At 43.1% G+C, this 16,808-nt stretch overlaps 1 protein-coding gene across 4 annotated transcripts in view; it reads right to left on the bottom strand.

The window, feature by feature from the left end:
* Nucleotides 1-2,301: 2,301 nt before the first annotated feature.
* The window catches only part of LOC148659660 (butyrophilin subfamily 1 member A1-like), a 179,114-nt gene continuing 164,607 nt past the window's right edge, over nt 2,302-16,808 (bottom strand). For 3 of the 4 annotated variants that reach the window (XM_088637478.1, XM_088637477.1, XM_088637479.1), the window contains 8 exons: nt 14,687-15,034; nt 11,916-12,194; nt 10,342-10,449; nt 8,611-8,637; nt 8,319-8,345; nt 7,408-7,440; nt 7,065-7,091; nt 2,302-3,143 (listed from right to left, as the gene is read on the bottom strand). In XM_088637478.1, the coding sequence (XP_088493604.1) occupies nt 2,596-3,143; nt 7,065-7,091; nt 7,408-7,440; nt 8,319-8,345; nt 8,611-8,637; nt 10,342-10,449; nt 11,916-12,194; nt 14,687-15,034 (1,397 nt within the window). In that variant the 3' untranslated portion in view covers nt 2,302-2,595. The remainder of the gene's footprint in view (nt 3,144-7,064; nt 7,092-7,407; nt 7,441-8,318; nt 8,346-8,610; nt 8,638-10,341; nt 10,450-11,915; nt 12,195-14,686; nt 15,035-16,808) is intronic. The other variant, XM_088637472.1, reaches the window with a different exon arrangement.

Raw genomic sequence — 16,808 nt, 5'->3', positions numbered from 1 at the left:
GACTAGGCAGACTCACATGTTTAACATATATATTGCCTTTTCAAAGACCATAACAAGCCACACAGAAATCAGTGCACATTTTGGTTACAAGAACAAAAATAATTTAGCTGACCTGTAGACTGAGGTCACAGCCTCATCTGTCTTGTTTGTGATTAACTGTCCAGGTTTACTTTAAAGCTGCACCTCTAAGTGGAATTTTAAATCTGTAGTATTGCTGTGATTTGCACTGACTTTCTTTGGACACAACCTGCAGACATGTTACTTGTGGATCCTTGTTAATTGAGCTTTCATCAAGCCCCTAAAGCCAATGTTTGAGATACAGAAGGTGTTTCTATTTTGATTCAGTTTAAAAGCCTTAACATTTATCAGTCTTTAAAATTCAAAATGATTATTATACTGTATAACATTGATTCATGTATAACCACATTACTTCATATGTAAAAGCATTATTTAGGCAAGAAACCAGCAAAACCAAAGTTCATAGGTTTATTTACTGGGTGATCAGAATCTTGACAGGAGCCAGCAAAACTCAGAGCAACATCCTGCAAGAAATTGTATAGGGCTAATAAAGCAATCATAACTTATCTCTTACATCCTGCACAGCTTCTCTCCTGGAAGTGTCCTGTGAGTCTATGAGTTCTCCTCCTTCTCCTTTCCTGAACACACAGGGGATACAGCACCTCAACACCATCAAAGACAGAGCATTAACATGACCAGTGGGAGATCCTGTACAGTAAATACAGTTGTCAGCTGATTGCTAACTACAGAAATGTCCTTGACAGAGAGAAAAACATCATACATTTTGCAAAAAAACGGAAAACTATGTTTTAACTGCGCATCTCTAAATGTAACACTATAGGACCAATAACTGAGCTGAGACTTTACTGTACAGACTGCTTCACTAGATACAGCCTCACTAGATTCACTGTGGGACACTCCCCTCTGACTAAAGAGACTCAGTTCCTTCAGTCTGTCAGTATCTATTAGTCATAGTCACATTCTAGTCACAAACATTTATTTTAGTCTAGTGGACCAAATTTTAATTATAATTGTAATAAGTCTTACTTTTAATTATAATAAGTATTTTAGTTGAGACCCGTCTGATATAGAACAGACCTTTCACAACATTGTTTTTACAACATTTTAGTCATAGAGACATTTTAGTCAAGCAGTTGAATTTATTTGTATAATAAAATGTATTTCTAAGAGAATAATTTACCAGCTCGAAGTTCAATATTCATTTTGTCAACAGCGTTTTACCGCGGTACAGCACTGCGTCGCAAAGTGAACAAAGTAAAATATTTCAAATGTGGTCGGAGATGCAGAATTAGGAGCTTTTCAGTTTGTTCTGAGAGTCTAGACACGGCTGGGATTAAAACAAAAGTGGCAAACAAGTAACGCATTGTAGCGCGTTTTGTTCCAGGACAGAGGAACAAAAATAAGCGAAATGAAATATATTTATATACTGTACATGCCAAAGTTTCACAAATAATCCCTCAGATAATGATGTTGAATACACAAACTGCCGAAGCGGTGCAGTAATCTCCCGGTGCAGTCTCTCGTGTTTCAGGTTAGTTTATATATATTAAACACAGCTGAACACAACACCAGGAATGAGTTTAACTTCACTTCTTACTAGAACAGCGGGTCTGTCGCCATCTTCTAACCCGCTTGCTCTAGGGAGCGTCTCACAATTACCACACTAACCAGCGCACAAGGGAGTGTGTTAAAACTACCTCTCACGACACAGTCCCTCTGTGGACAGTGAATCGTCCACATGAAATGTCCAAATGGCAGGACGGAAGACAAGACCGACACGGAGCCCAAGTTTCTGTCCGTGAAGAAAAAAAAACTGCCCCTGGGTTCTGTTTAGGGTCTTGGGCTTTCATTTGAAGGAAAGCATAGCTTTCACTGGCCCATTACCAAAATGTTTTGGAAAAAAAAATAAAGAAAAGGCTAGAAAAGAAGTATCCACTCCGCTCTTTTCCCTGGATCACGATCAGAGATCAAATAAAATGGCTCTCACATTAAACAAACCACCAAAGTAAAAACAAACCCCACGAACATAAAATACTGAATATAGTCATGTATCCCTGTATTAAAGGGAGCCGGGTATTAGACTGGTTATAGCTGGTAACAGAATCAGCGCAGGTTACAAACTACAACTCCCATAACCACCCTGAGCCACTTCCTGTCTGCGTCACAGTCCCTATTCCTCCTGGCTGTGGTGATGTCAGCGGGTCCCTCCCCGTTCTGGCAGCTTCACAGTCACCGGCGTGCGCAGGAGAAACTCACAGGGGATTTCATTTTTAAAAGTTTATTTTCTCAAAAATTAGAAAAAAACACAGCAGGGTTTCCAGAGATATTTACAAGTCAGGAGTACAGCAGGCTGGTAGCGAGTTATCTCGCTCTCTCTCGTACATGTTATTTTTCCCCGTTTAAATGTGTTATAGTAAATTAAAAAATTTAAACACGACACAACATCATCATTTCTACAGATACTACTATATTTCTGACCTCACCTCACTGCCCGTCAGTAAACCCGTCTCCCAGTAAGAGCAGTGGACAGAGAGCTGGGAGAGAGTCAGCCTGTGTTCATGAGTCAGTGACGGGTTTAATCTCCACACTGACAGCAGGCAGCAGCTCAAGGTCTTTAACTGAATCCCCAGTATAGAAGACAGGATAGATCTTCTCCCCCTGAGGGAAGACCATGTCAGTGAAAGTGTAGACATGAGCTCTGGACTCCACTGTGTAAAAGGAGACCTTCCTCTCCTCAATATCCACACACACCCCCAGCTTCCTGGGCCGCAGACGTAGGGGGAGAGGGGTCTCAGGGGCAGTGAGAGCAGAGAAAACAGGGTAAGTGCCCAAACACCAGTAACCCCGCTGGGGAGAGAAGCTGAACCCCCCTTTCCTCTCTGCAGAGTCTCTGGTCACTCCTATTGTCCACCAGTCATTCACCTCCACCTCCCAGTAGTGTCTCCCTGAGGTGAAGGCCTCCCTGCTCACGACACAGTAATTCCAGAGATCAAATCTGTGAGGATTGTCAGAGAGACTCTTCCTTTGTCCCAGTCTCACTCTCTTCCCATCCTCAGACAGGCTGAGCTCACAGTGAGCTGTATCAGGGTCCAGAGTCATAGCAGCTGGGGAATAAAACACAAACAACACAACAGGCTCCTGCCGATCACAGTCCAACTCAACTCCATCAGACTGTGAAATGTCTTTGTCCCCAAACACACCGAGAGAGAAACACAAGTCAATTACCAATGACTGCTCTTCCCTTCCAGAGAAACGACATCTTCTTCACTGTTTCACTAGTATTACACATGGGAGTGATCCCAATATCCTCTAAATACAAACATTAAACACTTGTTTTCACAGTGATGAAACTTTATTTTTTTAAACGACATTATTAATAAACACAGGACCGACCGGACTGCAGGAGAAACTACAGCCCGACCACTCGCTTTCAAACACTTCACAACCCACCACAACGACCTGTATACTGTAAGAAACTGGACAGCCTGTCTGTTAAACCGGTTTATTTCAAATCCCAGTTCAGCAGCTCGTTCATCTTCTCTGAGACCATTTTTCTGACGACGCAGAATAAAAAAGTGCTGAATTCAAAGACTGAATAATACTAAGCATAAATAAAAAAAATTAAAAAGACTGAATAATGCTCGTTTTTACAAAAAAATATAATTGAAAAAGCAAAACCTTGCTGAAATAAAGGACTTCACACTTACTTTGAACATGTGAAGAAATATCTAAAGTATTCAAATTAAACAGAAATAATAATAATAATTTCTGATAGGAGACAGTAGGAGCAGTATTAACTCTTAATTCTTAATTCTTAATACTGAATAAACACTCTCCCTTTCTCTGCCTGTCAATTTAGTGAAAATCAAAGAGTTTCCTCTCAGGTCTTATTTTTTTCTTTACTCCTGGAGTCTAGAAAGGCTGACGCACCTACCTACATGAATTTATAAAAACCTGCATAATGCTCATTTTTTACAGAAAAAAAATAATGGAAAGAACAAAACCTTGTGAAATATAAGAAAACCCACCATACTTACTTTGAAAATGCCAAGAAATATCCAAAGTGTTCAATTTAAAGCAGAAATAACACATCCAGAAACCCGGAGAGAAAGACGAGAGAAACAGGCGCTCATACTGACTTCAGACTGCTCGCGCTCACTGTCCGCCTCTCTGATAGGAGACACCAGCTGTCAATCAGTGAGCTCTGACCACTGAGAGACGGGGGCGGGGCTTATACATGCCCAGAGCGAATGGGGGTTTTAATCGCTCTTTCGCTGATCTGCCTGTCAATCAAGTGACGATCAAAGAGACTCTTATCTGCTCTTATTTTTTTACTCCTGGTGCCTAGAGAGGCTGACACAGCCACCTACATGAATTTATAAAAACACCTGACTCATTTCTAGACAGGGAGCCCCATTAGTTCTTTGATGATGAAGGGCGCCCTCTCCTGGACAAGAGTGGAAACTGCAGCCTGATCCCTGAAGCCGACATGACAACATCTTCCACTGATATTTCACACTTGTTCTGTGTAGAACAGGACACAGTGTCAAACACTGACTTACTCCACAGGAGAGTCTATCAGTCTGGAAACAGAGACACCCTCTAGATCACTCCTGTTTGAAACGAGGTCCCCAATATCACTGGCAAACACCCCAATACACATTCACTCTGGTGGGACTAGTGAAATAATATTGACACTCCAGTGTCATTCTTAGTGAAACACACCACTGGGTCTCTTAATGACCAGGACCATGTGAGAACACCAGCTGGGCAGAAGAGAAAGACCCCAAAGTTATTACCCCTGGCCAGTAAGAGGAGCCCTACAGCCCCAGTAAATACCCTTCTTAAACTAACCATGGGCACCTGACTCTGACATGTCTGAGCTGCCCTGAGGAAAACAGGCCACAGAGACACTGACTGACTTCATGTCATTGAAACACTGTCAGTAAAGAGAGATCAGAATTAATTACCCCCTGTCCTGAGAGGAGGGCAATTCTCAGCTCAATACTCTACTGCCCCTTCCTTTCACAGTGCTGGCATGAGTAACTGAACTTCTTATTTTGGCAGGAAATACATTATTTATTGTATTACTCTTGGCCTAGGAATAGTCCCTCAATTCAAATTACATATCCCCAACTGTTGTAGTAGTTTTTTCACACATAAATTCTTAGACACACAGTCACTGTGTCACACTAAGGAGATAAAGACCTGTCTGATATGGAAACACAGAAGCTAAATTTACTCCCCCTGCCCTGTGAAGACAAACCCAAATCTGAGGTAAAAACCCCAATCTCTACTGACAGTAGAGATTAATGAACTGATGTTGAAATGACTGATCTATTCTGAGACAAACACTCCACCAAGTTTCTTACTGAACCCCCATCACTGCAGCCTGTCTCAGTAGAGCTCACAGCTCTCAGATTTATTCCCAGATCAATCACAGCCTCAGGGAGCGCAGTGGGAAGGGTCTGATTTCCTATTTACAGTGTAGAGACTGCAGCAGCAGAGTGGGAAAAAGACAAACAAACAAAGTACAGCTGCAGAATCCCTGGAAAAGCAATGCCAAAGAGGGAAGAAACATAAATGATGAAAAAGGCCACTAACTGTACAAAAAGAAAAACAATCCTAACCATGGAGAAAAACACAAAAATAATCCTTATATTGCAAAAAACCCTCACCTAACTTCCAAGGATTTAGCACCAGCTAAATGGGGTTTGTTGTATGTTCTGTGTTTTGGCCTAGTCTTACAAGACGTACGGTAATCTGAAAAAGGGCACTGCTCTTAGGAGACATACGGTAGTTAAACAGGTACAGGCAGCAAAAATTGCTCCCAGGTACCAGGGCTGGATTACAGGGATTCAGATCTAGTTTATGTCATTTTCAGATAGGAAACTGGTTTTTAAACATGGAGTGGGAAGATATTTTTTTAAAACCTAGAGTAAGAGAGAGAGACAGAGGACAACAAGCTGCAGGAGAGCCCAGAGTAAGAGAGAGAGACAGAGGACAACAAGCTGCAGGAGAGCCCAGAGTAAGAGAGAGAGACAGAGGACAAGAAGCTGCAGGAGAGCCCAGAGTAAGAGAGAGAGAGAGAGAGAGAAAGAGAGAGAGAGACAGAGGACAACAAGCTGCAGGAGAGCCCAGAGTAAGAGAGACAGAGACAGAGGACAACAAGCTGCAGGAGAGCCCAGAGTAAGAGAGAGAGAGACAGAGGACAACAAGCTGCAGGAGAGCCCATAGTAAGAGAGAGAGAGAGACAGAGGACAACAAGCTGCAGGAGAGCACAGAGTAAGAGAGAGAGAGACAGAGGACAACAAGCTGTAGGAGAGCTCAGAGTAAGAGACAGAGACAGAGGACAACAAGCTGCAGGAGAGCCCAGAGTAAGAGAGAGAGACAGAGGACAACAAGCTGCAGGAGAGCCCAGAGTAAGAGAGAGAGACAGAGGACAACAAGCTGCAGGAGAGCCCAGAGTAAGAGAGAGACACAGAGGACAATGACCGACACCAACAGAAAGATTACAGCAGCTGAGAAATGAGCAGAGACTGTATTTTTTATATTTTCTGTACTACAAAAGGTGAAGATGTTGCTGTCATTTTTTTCATGTATAACGGTCATGTACCCTAGGATTTGGACAGCTGATTGTTACTGGCTCTGCTCCTGATTCCTCCTGATATTTCACATTTATTCTCAAAATCCAGGGTTACAGGCTCTGCCATATTCAGCCTGAAGGAGTGACACTGACAAAGGAGTGAACAGAGCTCACAGGACATGGCCTTTGGGTAGAACACGTTTTGGAACCCCTTCAGCCCCTCTGGAAGAATTTTCTACCCGCCACTAGGTGAAGATCTCTTAAGGATCCCAATGGGATTTCATGTACTACATTACAGACGTGACATTGAAATACATCTTCTTTTTACCCACCATGAACAACCAATTTACACTAAAGAGATTGTGTGGGACTGTATTCAATAAACTCTGACACGAGGGCTTAAAACAGCCCCTGTGTCATCAAATGAAGACAATCCTACCTGCAGCACTGCAGATCCACTGCCATTCTGAAACACAGAGATACAGACACTGTTAATCACAGTCACACACTGGAACACAGAGATACAGACACTGTTAATCACAGTCACACACAGGAACACAGAGATACAGACACTGTTAGTCACAGTCACACACTGGAACACAGAGATACAGACACTGTTAATCACAGTCACACACTGGAACACAGAGATACAGACACTGTTAATCACAGTCACACACTGGAACACAGAGATACAGACACTGTTAATCACAGTCACACACTGGTAACAAAATGTCAATACAGTCAGTGCTGTCAGTCAGCAGATTTTCACACAGTGTACATACGTGATTTAGGGATAGGAGCTCGCTTCACAGCATCTGCAGAGAGAGAAAGAGAGAGAGAGAGTAGATCTTTATTGTATTAAAAGACCTTTATTGCTTTTTACCTGTTATTATATCAGAGTTTATCCTACAGTCTGCAGTCAGTCCATTTCAGGATCCCCAGTCTCCACTGTAGTGTGGATCAGAGTGTCAGTGAGTGAGAGCAGCAGTGGCTGTAAGACTGGAGTCTCACTCAATAAGACTGAGCAGCACAAGGCAATAAGACACACAGACACATCACAGGACACCCTGGAGTCTGGTGCTTGAGCCATTGAGAGATGAGAAATTAACAGTCTGCTGTTAACAACAGTGAGGAATATTTCATATTTAAAGACCAATCATTGATACTGAAAACTGTTCCTTGTTCAGTCAGATGAGCGAAAGTGTGGGCTATTCTCACACTGCCTGAGTGACCCATCCCCACAGTGACCAGTATCACTGACTGAGATACAGTGATGTCCTGCTCACTGGTCACACTGCCTGATCTCTGGACATCAGCTGGACAGTGAGGGATGAACAGTTACACTCGATGGTGAGCACATCTCCACACCAGGCCTGATCCAGGCAGACTGACACACAGACAGTATCAGTCTGACACAGACAGGGGCCCAGCTGGCTGAACACAAGCAGTCAGAGCAGCTGTGTTGTTTCAGCACTACAGACACTGTGTGTAACAGAAGGACACAGGCAGGACCCCCACAGTGTCAAGATACAGGCTGTTCACTCAGGACAGTGCACAGGAAAGTTACACACAGTACATTTTGGCTAAGAACAGTTTTTTTCTTTGCATGTTGCCAGCCTAGAGCTTTATAAAATTTAAAACACCAGAGAGCTTTATGACTAAAAAAGACAGTTTGAGACTACAGATCACTCACCCAGTTCTCTCTGAAGCAAGTTGTTCACTGAAAATAATAAAGACATTCATTAGATATTCTAGTGTACGACACAAGGCACAAAAATAATACTTTATACCGATCTGTTTTACTACAAAATATCAAAACAAAAGATTAATTTTTCTTCTATACACTGGCTAAAATATATTAAAATCTTTTATTTAAAAAAATCAAAAAGGCTTTTTGAATGTGTACTTGAATCTTTGGAGTAGAGGGCTTTAAAGCTATTTCACAATGCAGCCAATACAGAACATTCAAAAAAATATTTACTTACCATTTAATGTCAATAGAATTTCCTGTTCTGTAAGAACCAAAAAGAGTCAGTTACACTGATACAGGCTCCTGCACTGACACAAGTTTTAAAAGAATAAATAATAACACTAACACATAAGCCTGATATAATTAATATAATGCCATTCAGATTACCTCAGCGTTTCTCCACTGTAACAGTCAGCAACACTTATATAGGCTCCTGTACTGACACCAGTCACACTAATATAATTAAAAAACACCTCCTTCTGTGGATCTGCTCAGCACTGATTATTCTCCTATCAGCTGATGAGGTGGTGATTTTCTCATCTTGAAATGAAAAAGATGAGTCCTTCTGTTTGTGAAGTGAAGTTCCTTTAAGATCTGCTGAGCTGAATCCTACTGTTTTACTGGAATGAGCTGTATCAGACAGACTGGAGTACATCCTGTCTTGACTGGTGTCTAGAGTGATGTGTTCAGTAGAGTGTGTGACCCTCATATACAAACAGCGGCTGAATCAGACAGGGTGTGTCGCAAGCACTTGACACAATCTCAACAACTCTTCCAAGCTGATCAGTACAACATTGAGCCATGAGGAGAATGAGGTCCAGTTCTGAAGTTCAGCCTCCTCTCCTCAGCTCACACTGTGACGTGTCTACTGGGATGTGCTCAGTAGACTGTGTGACCCTGATATATTAACAGCAGCTGTATCAGACAGGCTGGAGAAGATCCTGTTATTGACTGTAGTCCAGAGTGATGTGTTCAGTAGAGTGTGTGGACCCTGTCGTCACTCCTCCCAAAACACTGCCACACTCTGACCAGTACTACACAAGTCACTGAACAGAAAGAGCCCCAGTCCTGAGGAACAGCTCCTCTCCTCAGCTCACACTGTCTCTCTCGCTCTCTGGCACAGGCTGAGTGAGGTTCTCTAGAGCTTCCAGAGTGGGCTCACTGAGACAGAGCAAACCCCAGCAGGGATCTTCTCTACTGGGCTCACTAGTAGGGATGAGTGTGTGTGCAGCTCGTGAGATGTGTGTATTTGGATTAAGAGAATTATTAAAATTTGAATTAATACACAATTTATTACAAGTAAAGATTGTTTCTTTAGGCCAGCATCTAAGAGAACATTCAGTTGCATGAAAAGAGTTTTACAAAGTGCTCAATATAACTGCTGAAATATAGAGAGTGGATCTGGCCAAGTGTTAGAGTGTTTCCACAGGAACACTGAACACACTCTGTTCTGAAATCACCATAACCCCTAACCCACTCTTCTCCAAGGGGTAAGAGAAAGGATGGAGCCCAGCAGGAAGATTCTGGATATGTGGCTGCTGTGAGTTTCCACACAGCTGAAAAGTTCAGATGTTCACTGTTATCTGTAGATGCTGATGAACCAACTCCTGACAGCGTTAAGACTGACTCACCTCCACTGGATAAACACTCACATCTGAAGAGAGAGAGGTCTTTTAACCCTGGAAGGAGTGGTTCTGTAACTGTAAGGAAAGCTGTTGTGGGCCGGTACTGGTTCTGACTGATAGGAATGCATCCTATATCCTACACTATAGATCTGCCAATATAGCCTACTCTGAAAAGATGATCTTCTCGGATCTACAGTTCTGGACATGGTGTCTGTACACTGAATCCTGTTATCAAGAGTAGGTGTCCTTTGTTGCTGAAACACTGTCATTTAGTGGGACTTTAAACCCATCCCTACACAAACATTCACACAAATGAATATGTATATATAATGAGCACATACTGTCCATTCTTCTCCACTGGATCACTAGAAGTACTGATGCTGCTACAGTAACAGCTGCTGTTAGGAAGAGAGCCACTATCCATCCAGAGGCAGCAGGGAAATAGTCTCCTGGAAAACAGGAATATTATCCCACAGAAGCTGACCGATCAATAGCCGTGTGTTTTACTGTCAGCGTGAAATAAGATTTATATATAATTTACGACAAACAGCCATCTAGAATGTCCACAAAAGCACTCATTAGTGTAAAGCACACAGCAGTATGCAAACGTCTGGTCTAGCGTCCAGAATTTCACTGCTCAAACCAGATTTCTAGGCAGTACTGGTATTGCATTAGATGTTACTGAAACAGTGGCTTAATTTAAATGGCTTTTCTTTTTAGTATAATGATCATGTCTATCTAACAATTTATATGTTATATAAACTTAAGCACTGTAAAATGTATACCAAGCTACCTGTTTAAAATGAAATGTGGCTTTACAGTGTTCTTTTTCTAAAAAGGTGATAATATACCATGAATAAAGCCTGGATCAGACCTTCATTTTTTAAATCTGTCTGGTTTCACTGAAATTCTCAGAAACATGGAAATTTATGGAGTGACATCAAATAAATTAAAAAATAAACGAATCAAAACAACAATTGCTGATCCATTGTTGAGGAATTCCTCATACAGATGCATACAGTACCTCAACAATAACAAGGGAAATTGCAATATTAATAAATTCAATGTATTGATCTAAACATAGTGGACAGTGTACCAGTAACAATGATTCTGATGGTACGCAGCAAAGTCATTCAGATACTTCTAAAAAAATTAAATAAAATTGTTTTCTCAATGATTTTATGCAGAATTACAAAATTCTGTATACAGCATGTAATTAAAAAATGATCATTCTATTAGTGTTATACAGTATTGTGACATATAGTATCGTATTTGGAGTAGTGCATAAATATTGTACTTGATGAAGCTGTTGCTAGTACAGTGTTCAGTGTTATGCAATATGAACAGCACAGGAAAGCAATAATGGATTAATAATTTAAAAATAACATTAACAATTCTGACAGCCACACCACACAGTGGTATTTTAAGGATTAAGAGCACCACCTAGGAGTTTACAGATAAGTGCAGTCCTGCATCAGAATATTTAAAAAAATAAGAAAGCAATGCGCTGGAGTCCATGACACCACAGTAAACCTGACACCCCGTGTCTAGATGGCTGCTTGTGTAATGCAAACTGTTTTAAACAACAATAAAGTTAACTGCATTATCCCCTAAGTATCACGCTTACAGGCTGCATAGACAATAATCAGATTGAATACATTTTAATCTTAAATTTTCAGGATGAATTAACACTTTATTACCTTAATAAATTAACACGTAGACACATTCAATACTTGTCATTAATTCATGAATATGAATTACTAGAGCATTACACAGCAGAGTATTAACCTTTGAGTGATGATAATAGTTTCCTAGTGCAGGTTGTGTTCAGTGTCCCAGGTGTGTTATATCCTGGGTGTGTGTTATACCTCAGCTGTGTTACAGGTGAGCTCCAGTGTTCGTGTTTAATACTCACTGGGTATGTGGAGCTGAGATCCCCAGTCTGGCTCAGGAAGAGCACTTCTCACCAGGCAGGAGAAGATGTTGGACTCCTGTTTGACTGGGATGGAGCTGCTGACACTGAGGAGCCCCTGACTGTCCGTGTCCACTGTGGGGGGCTGTGATGTCACCTCGTTTCCATCCCTGTCTGTCCAGATCACTGCAGGTTGAGGGAACCAGCCCTCTGATCTGCACAGCAGCTGGGCCTGATCTCCTCCAGGGGAATGGAGAGACACTGAGGGCTGGGAGCCCAGGGCTGTGGGTTCAACACAACAGGAGACGCTTCACAGCTGATAAAAGCACACAGGAGTAAATGTAGCTGTCTTAGTGCTTTGATTTCAGAACACATGCAGCAATGATAAAGACACGTTTGCAATCTACAGTTTAAAGTTGTTTCTCTGTCAGGTTTTAAAATTTTCAATACTGCTTCTGCATTCAGGACAACAGTTGATTTATCAGCACATGAACTGAAGAGTTGAAGTATCAGTGCTGTCTGTGTGTAGGAGAGGGGGCTCAGTAGCACCTGCTGAGAGATGTGTTTGCTGTGTTTTATTTTGCCGTGCTCTCTTCGTAGAGTAGATGTGTGTTGTTTTTCGAAGCACTATGTAATGTATTATTCCATTGTGTTGTGCAGTTTTGAGTTGTGTACATTTGTAATATGCTTTGTTGAGTTATGTAGTGTTCTGTATCGTGTTGTGTAGTGCTGTGGTGCATTGTGATGTGCTGTGTTGAGTTGTGTTCTGCTGTGTTGTGAAATAATGGAGTTGACAGTAGCTGAGACACAGAGTGTGTTAATGTGTGGACTGATCACAACACAGGAACCTCAGTGCTCTCTAATGTCCCTGTCTGTGTACACTGGGGTTGTGTAGTGCAGTGTTGTACTGTGTTGTGTAGTGCTGTTGTCACACTGAGTGCGTTAATGTCAGGACTGCTAAAACATCACAACAGGTATGTCAGTGCTTTCTAAAGTCCCTGTTTGCCTGTGCAGACTGGGTGAGTGTGTAGTATAGTGTTGTTTTTTGCAGTGTTGTGTTGTACGGTATTTACACTGAGTGTGTTAAAGGGAGAACTCAGCTGACATCACAACAGAAAAACCTCAGTGCTCTCTGATGCCCCTGCCTGTGCAGACTGAGGTGATGTCACGATCCTCATCCCTATTGTTAAGAGCGCTCCGGCCCTTTTGTATTTTAGTTGAGTACGTGCACCTGCCCCCTGTTTTGTCTCCTTATTTAAGCTGGGCGCTCTGGCTATTCCCAGCTCTGCACTGGAAGACGGACGCCCGGAGACCCGCCGAGCATCAAGTCGTCCTGCGTCCGCGGCTTGAGGGCTTTAGTCTTCCGACAAGCACCCTGACCCAGACCAGTCCGGGGCTCGGAGCGCCTGTCCTCGTCAGTCTGTTTTAACTTCCTGTCCTGTTCCGGATTCCACTCCAGATTTTAACCTTGTTAGTCCGGTCTCGGATTGGATCTCCCTGTTACCTGGACTTTGGGTTGCGCCCTGTTTTTCCATTTTGGATTCCCACTGGACTTGTTCGCCTGTGCCACCCCCCCCCCCCCCCCCCCCCGCGCACCAGATCACAGCCCTCACGCCCCCTGAGCACCAGATCACAGCCGTCACGCCCCCTGAGCACCAGATCACAGCCCTCACGCCCCCTGAGCACCAGATCACAGCCGTCACGCCCCCTGAGCACCAGATCACAGCCCTCACGCCCCCTGAGCACCAGATCACAGCCGTCACGCCCCCCTGAGCACCAGATCACAGCCCTCGTGCCCCCTGAACACCAGATCACAGCCCTCACGCCCCCTGAGCACCAGATCACAGCCGTCACGCCCCCTGAGCACCAGATCACAGCCCTCACGCCCCCTGAGCACCAGATCACAGCCCTCGTGCCCCCTGAACACCAGATCACAGCCCTCACGCCCCCTGAGCACCAGATCACAGCCGTCACGCCCCCCTGAGCACCAGATCACAGCCGTCACGCCCCCCTGAGCACCAGATCACAGCCCCCCCGTCTGTTTTCCCGTCCTGCTCCTGCTGTTTCCCTGGAAGTCTTATTCCAGTCACTTCCAGATTATACACATTGTGACAGGTGTGTAGTGTAGTGTTATACTGTGTGGTATAGTGTAGTGTTATACTGTGTTGTGTGGTGTAGTGTGGATCTTCACACCACTCTGAGTTCTTTTATTTACTGTGATCCATGTGAAACTTGATGGCTTTTAGAAACGTCCTATATGGAAACACACTGGGATTGAAAAACCAGCCGTCTGAAGTCTGTCATTATTAAGGAATCAGTTTGCTGCTGTGATTTCAATGTGTTACAATATGTCTATAACTGTTCTCACTGTGATTTGATGTGAATGAAATAACCAGTGTTATTGTGTAAAAATAAAACCTGTATTAAATTTGTAGGTATTAACAGAATGTAAAGTTATCTTTTTTGCCAAACACCAATCCTGATATGTGGGAGTTTCTCTATGGGAGAGAAATATAGACAGTCACACCTCTAAAATGTATGGAAAAATCTTTCAAATTGACTACGTATTATATTTATATTTAACATACATGTCAATTTGGACTTGACTGAAATTATGAGTTCTCTTGACTAAGAACAGCTGAGCTCAATATATCAGTTCTGTTAATTCATTGTTTTATGTATCATAACTCATCATGTGTAATTGCTCATTTTTACTGCCCATTGAAGTGATCAGTGATTTACCACAAATGTAATTCTGGGAGAAAGACACTCACCTCTCACACCCAGGTCAATAACAGCTTCATCATCCATCTGTTCAGACCCTACCAAGCATGTGTACTGTCCACGGTCAGAGCGTCTCACATCTCTCAGCATTAAAGACACATTGCCTCTGTGGAGCTCCTGCAGGAATAGACCAGCCCTGTCCCTGTAGGCTGGGTTCTGTCTTTCAAAGTAATACTGGCCCGATTTAAACAAACAAACAGGGTCATTGTAATCCTCTCTAAACCACCTGATCTGTAGGTCTTCAGCACTGATGTCTGGTGAGAGGGAACAGGGCAGGACAGCGTCTTCACCAGGGAAAACAAACACAGGAGCAGCTGGACCTCGAACCTGAAACCACTCTGAAAGAGAAAGAGCACAGCTGACATGAGTCTTCATCCTCAACACAGACAAACACTCTGAGACAAACTGTAGACTCATCACTGGGAGAATAAAGCAGAGCAGCTCAGTGACACACAGTGTTTTCTACAAACAGCCCATCACTGATTCAGACCCACATGTGACTGAGGAGCACTGAAGATCAGTGAGTCTCATCTCACCATCTGCTCCTCTTCTTCACACCAGTGTTTCCAAAACTGGGGTCTGGATCTCTCACCCAGGACCCTCAGATCCTCAGCTTCACTCACTGATAGAAGAGCTGCGACTATGTTCACTGAGGGTCTGTTACTCTGCAGGCTCTTTATCTGTGTCTCTTTCTGCTTTCTGGTCCTTTATATACTGAAACACTTCACATACAGAACCCAGATTAAGCTGTTGATTAATACATCTGATAAACAACAGGCAAGATCCAGTCAGGTTACTCTGGGGTTCAATACTTCATACACAATTTGAACCCACAAATAAATAGGGGACATGGATTGTAGTCATGGACCTGAATGATTCATGGTTTTATTCAGTTTTTTAAAACACAAATTAAGATATTCTGCAATATCTAGACACATAATCCAGAATGGAGATAAACTACAGGCAAGATCTAGTCAGTCTCCTTCAACAAATGTCAGTTGTAACATCTCCCCATGTTTAACAACCACATGTTGTCCTGTGTGGTTTGGGTCACTCCAGGACTCCCTCTGTAAGTGATGAGTACCTGATGTAGTCAACATTAACTCCCACACTGAGGCACAGACTGGCAGAGAGAGTGAAGCAGCTCTCAGGTCAGCAGTGTGACTTGGCCATGATTGACACTTTCCCTGAGTCTGTCAGCTCATCCCACAGCTGCTCAGGGTTCTGATGACAGAGTGACTAAGTGGAGGACATTGATCCCAGACTGACACACAACATCATGAGCAGAAGAAAGGCTGATGACAAGAACAGACTGTTCAGCCCATCAGTGCTCATCACTGTCCTGCACTCTCACAGCACCAGGCTCAGATGTGAAAGTTCAGAGTCTGTGTCTCCACTGTGTGTCCTGGTGATGTGTTAAAACCTCCCAGTGCTGCTGCTGACACAGTCAGTCTGGTCACATGGGGCTCCAGTGCAGCTGATTGACCTAGTTTAGGGGTGCTGAGATCAAGACTTGGACACTATTGGGGATTTGTGTGGGGTGAGAAAATTTAATATCATTAATGTTATTTGTATTTTAAATTTTTTAATTTTGTATATATTTTGAACACCTTACAAATGAAAGAATCTGAATCCAGAAACCCAAGACCTGAGAGCAGAAATCTGGAACCCTGATCCAGTGGTGTCTTCCTGCAGCCACCTGCCTTCAGTGTCACACATCCTTCCCTCTGTCTGCTATCATCCAGTCACAGCACCATTCCTTCTCAGCTGTCTTCCCCATATTATAACCTAACTCCTCCTTTTCCTGCTCTTGCCCTCCTGCCTCCTTCCTTTATGACATTCTGTCTGGTTCATTCCTACTGTATATATTCTAACTTGCTCAATATGTTCAGTCCTACCTGTAAACAGTAAGCAGGCATCCAATCATATCTTCTCTCTCTCTCCTGTTCCCTGAAGTCCGACACAGCTTAATGGTAGTCCACATTTTCCAGCTCCCTCAAGTCTCATAATCCTCTGCTCCAAATTCACAGCTCCTCATTCCAAGGACTCATTCCTCTGGAACGCCCCTCCTCTCCCTACACTCCCTACATGTCTTGATGCTCATCCTGCCTC

This window comes from Lepisosteus platostomus, chromosome 6, assembly GCF_059453375.1.
Source record: "Lepisosteus platostomus isolate fLepPlt1 chromosome 6, fLepPlt1.hap1, whole genome shotgun sequence".
NCBI classification, from domain to species: Eukaryota; Metazoa; Chordata; class Actinopteri; order Semionotiformes; family Lepisosteidae; genus Lepisosteus; species Lepisosteus platostomus.
The sequence above is the reverse complement of the archived record's forward strand: the minus strand, read 5'-3'. Positions and strand labels throughout refer to the sequence as shown.